This window comes from Larimichthys crocea, chromosome XVI (genome assembly GCF_000972845.2).
Source record: "Larimichthys crocea isolate SSNF chromosome XVI, L_crocea_2.0, whole genome shotgun sequence".
Taxonomy (NCBI): domain Eukaryota; kingdom Metazoa; phylum Chordata; class Actinopteri; family Sciaenidae; genus Larimichthys; species Larimichthys crocea.
In genome coordinates, this window is record NC_040026.1 from 16,623,843 (window position 1) to 16,632,105 (window position 8,263).

General features: G+C 37.7%; 2 protein-coding genes across 2 annotated transcripts; both read right to left on the bottom strand.

Annotated features, from left to right (window-relative positions):
- Positions 1-338: 338 nt before the first annotated feature.
- On the bottom strand, positions 339-1,639 carry LOC104935326 (uncharacterized). Its single transcript, XM_027289452.1, has 3 exons — positions 1,461-1,639; positions 1,329-1,360; positions 339-711 (listed from the first exon to the last, which is right to left on the bottom strand). The coding sequence occupies exons 1-3, from the start codon at positions 1,637-1,639 to the stop codon at positions 620-622; spliced, it is 303 nt and encodes a 100-aa protein (XP_027145253.1). The 3' UTR covers positions 339-619.
- tbata (thymus, brain and testes associated) lies at positions 1,639-8,263 on the bottom strand. Its single transcript, XM_027289453.1, has 7 exons — positions 8,216-8,263; positions 7,707-7,933; positions 5,786-5,956; positions 5,601-5,686; positions 3,769-3,918; positions 3,325-3,406; positions 1,639-1,769 (listed from the first exon to the last, which is right to left on the bottom strand). The coding sequence occupies exons 2-7, from the start codon at positions 7,897-7,899 to the stop codon at positions 1,639-1,641; spliced, it is 813 nt and encodes a 270-aa protein (XP_027145254.1). The 5' UTR covers positions 7,900-7,933; positions 8,216-8,263.

An 8,263-nucleotide genomic window follows, 5' to 3' on the forward strand; every position in this document is an offset into this window, starting at 1 on the left:
GTTAAGTGGCCGCCCCGTGTGTGGAGGCTACAGTCCTCGCTGCAGCTGACCCCGGTTTGAATCCCGCATCAGACGGACATTTACTGCGTGTCTCTGCCCCCTGCTTCCTGGGGGAAGCATCTTCAGCTGTCCTATCATTAAAGGCATAAAAGGGCCAAAAAAATAATCTAAAAAAAAAAAAATTACAATCTTGACCAAAGGGGGTGACATTTTTTGTTGTGTTTACCTATCCCAAGAAATCAAAAAATGTTTCACATTGTTACTGTTGAATGATGTTGTACAGTAAACCACTTGAACACATCTAGAAAGTTAATGTTTTATTATTTTTTTGCATGCACTCAACAGGTTAAACTTGTCACTCTACTTTTCTAAGTTTCAAACATGATCCCCTAGACAACTGATACACAACTATGTAACATAATCCACAGTACCATGTGACACTATCACACCTACCCTACCCTACACTACCCATAGTGTATTGTATAGCTGAAGTGCAAATTAAATCAAACGTGCTAAAGAAAAAAAAAACGGTGATATAATATGTCACCAGTGGAGCTAATCAATTATCACAATAAGGAAACCATCATACATGTATCACCATGATGGAAATCAGAGAACATTATGTACTCTCCATAGGCTCAAGTGACTCATCTTGAACACAACTCTCAGCTTCTGTGTGGACTTCAAGGACCTCTGCATCTCCAATCCTCTCTGTAAAAGAATATTACAACACTTTTACTGTATGTTTTCCCCAGTTGCATCTTTCATAAACTGTAAATGAAAACTCTGTAACAAGGTTACACAAGAGTTCACTTTCACTGTTGTATCTACCTGCTACCTCTACTTGCTTGATATAGACAATCTGAAGATGACCTTTCATACAAAACTGAATGTTCTCTGTCAACAGATTAAGAAAACCACCCAAGAGATTCTGAAGTGGGTCACGCCGAAAACAGTTTGCCATTCAGTGGAAACAGCTAATAAAACAGGATCGTCGTGTTCTAAAGAAATAAAAGCAGTAGCTGAAAAGAATATTTAAAAGGCACGACAGACAAACCATGAAAGAATCACTGGGGGAAAAAAGCACGTTTAAAAAAAGAAGATGGTAGAAGGATTTTGATGGTCTCTGGGACCTACTTCTATGCCATCAAAAACACTGAAAGACTGCTAAATGAAAAGGGTCTATACTGTATCTTCTCAAGGGAAGAGATGTTATTCAATCCGTTGACAGACTCTCATGGTGTTCTCGATTGAAATTGGTGTGGTACAATAACGAACAACAACATAAAACACACTAAGAATGTAAAAGGAGTCGATTGTAAAGTTACCTGGCTTGTCCCTACTGAAAGCTTGGTTCAATCTGTGTGAGATATGGAGGTAAAGAAACAATGTTAAACACAGTGAGCTTTAAAATGTTTGAACAGAAGAACCAGATTTATAATGCCAGACTTCATCCTGACCTCATTCTCTGTGGTTTTCTCCACGACTGGTCAAATGATGGACCATGTATCTGTGGTGATGCACCAGGAAGAGCCTGGAGCTGCTGAAGGTTCTGCTGGTGAGGAGACGCTGAGAGCTCGACACCATCAAGAGCTTGTTTGATCATCCCCATCACCAGGTCTTTCTCTAAGGGGAACATCACATGAATACCAGAAAGAAGTTTAGCTGAAGGTTCTGCTGGTGAGGAGACGCTGAGAGCTGGTGAGGAGACGCTGAGAGCTCGACACCATCAAGAGCTTGTTTGATCATCCCCATCACCAGGTCTTTCTCTAAGGGTACATCACATGAATACCAGAAAGAAGTTAAAATTAAAGTTTAAATAGCAAACTTTAGGCACCAGTTGAATTAATCAACTCCAAGTTTGATTAACTTTATAAATTATTTTTTTAAAGGCATCACCTAATTAACTGTTTTTACACAGATCAAACTAGAAAACACTGAGGGACCTAATTAACTAACTAGGAGAACAGTAGGAGAATAAAAGAATGTTTAATCCTTCGGTTGATCAGAAAGTCAAAGACACCAAATTTGGTTTTAACAGGACAGGAAGGGTATGAAAAAATGTTATCTGTTATCTGAAAAGTAACTAGTAACTAAATGTCAGACAAATGTAGTGGAGTAAAACGTGCTAAACATTTCCTTCTGAGATGTAGTGGAGTATTTGTTGAGTTGTATAAAATGTAAATACTCAGTTAAAGTACATAGGTTTGTACTTAAATACAGCAGTTGTGTAAATGTTTATGCATAGTATATATATTTCACTACAACAAAATAAACAAAAATTAAAATGTGTCTTTACATTTATTTGAGTTTAACTATTTATTTCAATGATGCTGCAATTCTCCAGAAGCATACTGCCACACAGTATTTTGCTGTAATTTGCTGTAAAGTCAAAGTTCAATACAGTAATACTACAGCAACGTGCTGCTAAATCACATCCCTGAAACAAAGGTTTCAAAAGGTAAAATAAATTTAACACCACTGGGGAGCATGTGTGCAGGATCAACACAGTACTCAACAATTTAAATTAGTTACAATTAGCTCCATGAAGAACGTGTTCGGAAAAAGAAAATGCAGCATGCCCCGACGGTACAGTGCATAAAATATGATAAAGTGGCTTCTGTGGTGTCTAAAGGTGCAGGAAAACACAATAAAGTACCTTCTAATGATGAATAATGCCAAAAGTGTAATGAATTTAATCCGGTTTATGCTTCTGTTAATGATGTTAACATTCATTTTACACAAATGTTGTTTATGTTTAATATCATGAGGGGCCTGGAGACTACACATTTACAACAAAAAGCTAAGATTAGAAACTGGAGTTATGCAGTTTGAATTTTATTTCCACAGCCCCCCAGCCTCCTCAGGGGGGCTGCCCATCACTCCACCATCTCTCTCCACATTGCATATATCTATGAGCCCTTGTATGTGTGTTCAGGGTTAAAATGCATGTAAAATAAACTGAGTGAAAGAAAGAATCCCCCCCGCTGAGGGATCAATAAAATATCTCTCAGGACGTTTCATCCTTTTCTGCTTTAATTAGGACCAACTGAGATATTCTACTAGCACATACAAACAAACTGGACCAAAATATAACCTATAAACAAAATATATTCCTCAGTCAACAAGATTAGACTGAGGAATTGGTTTAAGAAACACGTTTCTGAAAATATAGATTATGTCAAATTAACTGGTCGAAACGATTGGAAGCAGCTGTTTTATCACAGAAGCTGACGGTCTTCTTTCAACTTTCTGAATTATTTAAACAGGCTGACAACAGAATTTTTTAATGTCTTATCTTTGTGGGATGAAGAAGTATTTTACCTCTTTGGCCTGCAAGAAGAAGCCACTGCTGGACTGTGGAAAGAGAGTCTGTCTGCAGGATCTGACAAAGTAGCTCCAACACCTAACAAGAAAACATTATGGAGGAGGATTATAGCCACATGTGAAAAACTGAAATGAGTTATGGGTTTAAAGTAAAAGAAAAAATACTTAAATCTTCTTCCATAACATTAGCCTGTAAACAACATACAGTTATATTTAAGTTATGTGAATTTATTAAGATGCCTGGTAACAGAACTTTGCCGGAGGCTATTTTCAAACATCAATACAACTGCAGTATAACTTTGATGTTGGAAATGTTGGAAAGATGCATTTGATCTGCTGCTAGTCTCAAAAATAAAATATTATATGGGGTCATTTGAGGTCCAAAATGACCATAAATGACACTTTTCTAAATTGGGGAACATGAGTGTAAAAGTACTTCACCATAAGCTCCTGATCGTGGAAGGGCTGAGGATACAATAGGCGCTGAGAATGGGATCTGCGTTGGTAAGACTTGGAAGATGGAGGGATGATTCTCCCGGTTTCAGCTGAATATTGGGTCTTTCGACGGACAAATTCTTCCTCAGGTTGCTCCTGGAATACAAAACCATGCTGTTCAGTACAGAAACTTAATTAAGTACTAAAATACATCCCAGCAGAACTTGTTTACCACTTTAGTTTTTATTGTTTCTTCAGATGTCGGCATCTCAACTACAACCGTTTATTTTGCAATCACAGACGATATGTCATTCTTTCCATTATATAGATTTTCTTCACTATTTCTATCTAAAGTTCTAGGAGGCTACTTTACCCCATTGCCTTGTGATGGCTTTTTAAAAAATATTATTTATTTATTTCTACAAGAATTTTAACAAGATATCTATCTCTTCCTTGTACATTGTCTTCTGAGTAATTACACAGTGCCATGCAATCCAAAGGAACGTCATACCCTATTATCTTCTGTAACAATCTGTGCACCATTTTCCAAAACACTACAAAATTTTGACAATTGCAGAGTATGTGAGTGTTATCCACCCTAGATTTTTATTCGTACACAGTGGAACTTTATTATGAATATTTTAGTGAGTTAGGAACTTAGGAAACAGAAGCATATATTAACAAGTAGTCAGCCGTGCTCGTCACTCTTTGAGGCTTGTACTTTGTCACAGCAGAACTTTGACCTAATTCTAAAATCAGCACACTAACATGCAGATTTTTAGAAGGTATGATGATGTTATGGTGTAATTGCACCTACACCAAGCGACCACACTGTTAATTATAATTAATTAACTTTAAGCCTTAACATAATTTAAATGGATGAGTCGGTACAGTTGCTCTCCTCTGAAGTTGGACATTTTAACATGGGTGATTATAGAGATTGGCTCATTCTGTAGCCAGCCTCAGGTTTGGCACTTCCACATTAGCTTCACTTCACAGGCAGTGAAGAGGTTGCTGCTTCGGTGCTAATTGTCCCATCAGATGGAGAGAATAGGCGAAATATAGAAAACATGGTGAAAACAGGGCAATTATGTTTGTTTCATGTGTTAATATTCGCTGCACACAGATGGATGTTTTTGTCTCCCACCATTTTTCATCTCTTCATTAGAGCAGAAGTGTCAGGAAGCTTAAGCCACATGATTTACTCACAAGTCTGTTTCCATACATAAAAACTATTTTGCAATATATTTGCTTCTTCTATTCACATTTTCATATATAATGCGCACAAATTGAAAATACATATAAAACAGGAGGTTAGAAACAACCCTCTCACAATATTACTTCCATAAAGTCTACCAGCAGCACTTGCAATTATATTGTGATAAAGCTAATAAATGCAACATCTCTCTCGGGCATAGTCCTTCAGATGTCTTAAAGAGGGATCTGACATCTCATGGATAATTTAGGTTATTTAGGACCTGATCCAGAACCTAAAACTTTCAGTTGTTGTCGGTTTGCACACAAACTGGGAAAAAGTGGTACCACTGAAACTCAGTATTTCCCCCTTGAAATGAAAAATAAATCATCATTGAATGCACGTGTGAGTGTGTAACATAAATGTCAAATTTTGTCTACCACATCCGTAACATTATTTCATAAAATGGCAAGTTTTAGATTCTACCTACCAGGAGACGATAACCTTAAATGATGACGTTAATCATATCTAACCAGAAAATATTGTTGTAAATTCTGCTTCGGGCAGTCTCTGCTGCTGTTTGTGTCATTAAATAACCCCTGGGAATATTTCAAATTGGAGCCAATTAGACCAATTCTCTTACCTTTTTATCCTTTTGTGCTTCAGAAGGCAAGCTGACTTTTGCAGCGAGTTCTTTAAGTTCTTCCCTCCAGGCTTCTGAGAACAGTGCTGTGAAATAGAGAGGTTTAGTGTGATTCTTTGAAGGTAGAGCTTTAGAAAATTAACTAGAAAATATACCCGCTGTGTGTGAGTGTATACATAGGCTACCTGATTTGCTTTTGCTGGTACTGACTCCATTTAGATTTTGAGCAGACTGAAAAGCGACAGATGGTTCAGCTGCTTTCCTGAGGACGTGACTCTTGAGGAGTGGATGAGGAAATAATGATGAGGTCACATACCAATCATCTCTCACCATACAAACAGGTCTACCATTGAGTCCTGCGAGAAAGAGGAAAGCACAATATTTCATACCTGGTGTGCTTTGGATGTGAGGGACAATCAAAGGAATACTCCTCTGTGGAGACTAAAAGTGACAATTCTGAGAAACCCTCAGGGAAGAAACCTACTTCTCTGCCAAGAATGTGATTATCTCTGTCATATACCATATCACCATTTCAGGTGCCCATAAAGTGACTCATGAAATGTGTCATTTATAGATATACTGTATATCTCATTTCTGGAAGGGATGCTTCCAAAATAAAAGCACTGTTTCTAAAGTTTCTAAGATAATTCATTTTTTCATGCAAAAATGTGAGAGAGAGGGTTTAAACAGACTATTTTAATTGAGTGTGACGCATGTAGTTCAAGATCCAACAGAAATGTGTTAGAGACAGTCTGTCGCAATTGCACAGCCTTCTGTTTAGCAGTATTTCACAGCTGAGGCTGAGCAGATGGTTCGGGCATAACTTCATCTACTTTTGTGGTACACTGAGAATAGAAGAAGTCCCAATTTCAGTTAAATGCTAAAAGTGCTGCTGGAGTTTCGACCTCTTCACCGGTTCACAATGAAAAAACAAAAGAAAAACACTGCCCAGAGGGATATGGAACAATCTGTTTTTATGCTTCACAGCTTTTACCAACTTGTCTAACATTGCCTGTCTGCTGTTCTGTGCTTATTAAATGGACTGGTATTCAATTTGGTAAAGATATGGTGCCCGGTAGATGAATCCTTCAGAGTTTGGTGTTCCACTGACTTTTTTCTCCATAGCACCACCAGTGAATTACCTCGACATTAATGGATTGGTGTACAGTCATTCATAATTCCTAGACAATATATCCTGGTAACCTTGGTTATCCGCTTACTTTTCCACTTGCCTCTACAGCTGGTTGTAACTTAAAATATCATGACAACTATTGGATGGATTAAAAGAAGAATCATTTTCGTTTTAGCAGAGTTTCAGGGAGCAGAACCACATCTTACCATCTACTTCCAACATTCCTATAAATACCTTCCTAACTCTCTCGTCGTCTTATGCTCTTGTGGCCACTTGAGGCTGGCTACAGAATGAGTCAATCTCCATAAGCCCCCATATTAATATGTCCAACTTCGCAGCAGAAATAAACATGTTTAAAGACTGGTATACAAAAAAACTAGTTTTGGTCTCTGTAACTAATTTCCCTGTAGTGTAGTGAGTCAGTTTTTTTTTTAAACTCACCCATTCAAATTATATTAAGGCTTGAAGTTATGCATAATAAACAGCATTATGACAGCTTATTTGATCACCTAGGTGTCATTCCTCTGCCTCTGGTCTGCCGATGATCCATGTTTTTAGCTTGAAGGCACAACAGACAGGGGCAGCCAACATGGCAACGACCAGATTTTGAGCTTCAAAGCGGCTCTTCAGAGACCTACGGGTGTTTTTATGCATATGCTGTCCATTTCTTTTATTGTCAGTGGTTGAAATGTAGCATTTTAATTGTAAGCATTTACCCGAAAGCACCGCTCTGCTAAAGTTAGACACCCGTGCAATAAAACATCATCTATCTTTCACAAAGTGTTAAAAAAAACATTTTTTTATGGGAAGCAGAATGATATCTACTCACTTGATTTCTTCAACGTGCTCCTTATTTACCAGAGTTAAATACCCAGGGAAATCATAAATACATGTTTGATCTGACATCTGTATTGCAAAAATGAATGAGAAAACACATGGAAGGCTTGCTTCAACTTTCAAATCAACTCTCTCACCTTGAATATGTCTCACCCTGTGCGGATGAGGGTTGTGTCGGGAGAAGAATGAGTGGTGACTCAAGGCACCAAAGCGTGGACTGCTCGTCATCGGCTTCTTTGTGAATTCACTGGTGAATGGCAATGGATTAGTTTGACTGCGGCTCCTTTCTCCTGTCATCCCCCGAGAATCTGGACTCTGTGCGATCGACATGTCTTGTAATGACAGCAGGAAGTTTTCTTTGAATCTGAAGGAATAAAAGAGGAACTCTACATTAAAGTACTTTTTGAAGTTATATGTGGTAGAAATCCTGAAACATTATTATTCAAGGAAAAGTTGTGATCAAACTTGAAAACTAAAACCAAGCAAGTAAGACAGAGACTAAACTTGATTAACTCCAAATCCAAAGATATTTTTGCATGTCATAGTTGCCCCAAAAATGTATGTTTTGTGATCTACAAGGGAGAAATATATCTGAAAAATCATTTTAGATTTGGAACAAAAGAGTAACTTTAAAGAAGCGTTTTACCTCTGAAAATATCCTCAGCTCAAAATCCTCGATGTTTCATGCTGTGTG

Excerpts from the sequence above, each read along its gene's own strand:
- tbata (XM_027289453.1), bottom strand. The coding sequence starts at position 7,899 with ATGTCGATCGCACAGAGTCCAGATTCTCGGGGGATGACAGGAGAAAGG. Across the intron at positions 3,919-5,600 it reads AAGCACAAAAGGATAAAAAG|GAGCAACCTGAGGAAGAATT; the intron begins GTAAGAGAATTG and ends TTTGTATTCCAG. Across the intron at positions 3,407-3,768 it reads TCCACGATCAGGAGCTTATG|GTGTTGGAGCTACTTTGTCA; the intron begins GTGAAGTACTTT and ends TTTTCTTGTTAG.
- LOC104935326 (XM_027289452.1), bottom strand. The coding sequence starts at position 1,639 with ATGTTCCCCTTAGAGAAAGACCTGGTGATGGGGATGATCAAACAAGCT. Across the intron at positions 1,361-1,460 it reads AGAAAACCACAGAGAATGAG|ATTGAACCAAGCTTTCAGTA; the intron begins GTCAGGATGAAG and ends TATCTCACACAG. Across the intron at positions 712-1,328 it reads TTTCAGTAGGGACAAGCCAG|AGAGGATTGGAGATGCAGAG; the intron begins GTAACTTTACAA and ends ATTCTTTTACAG.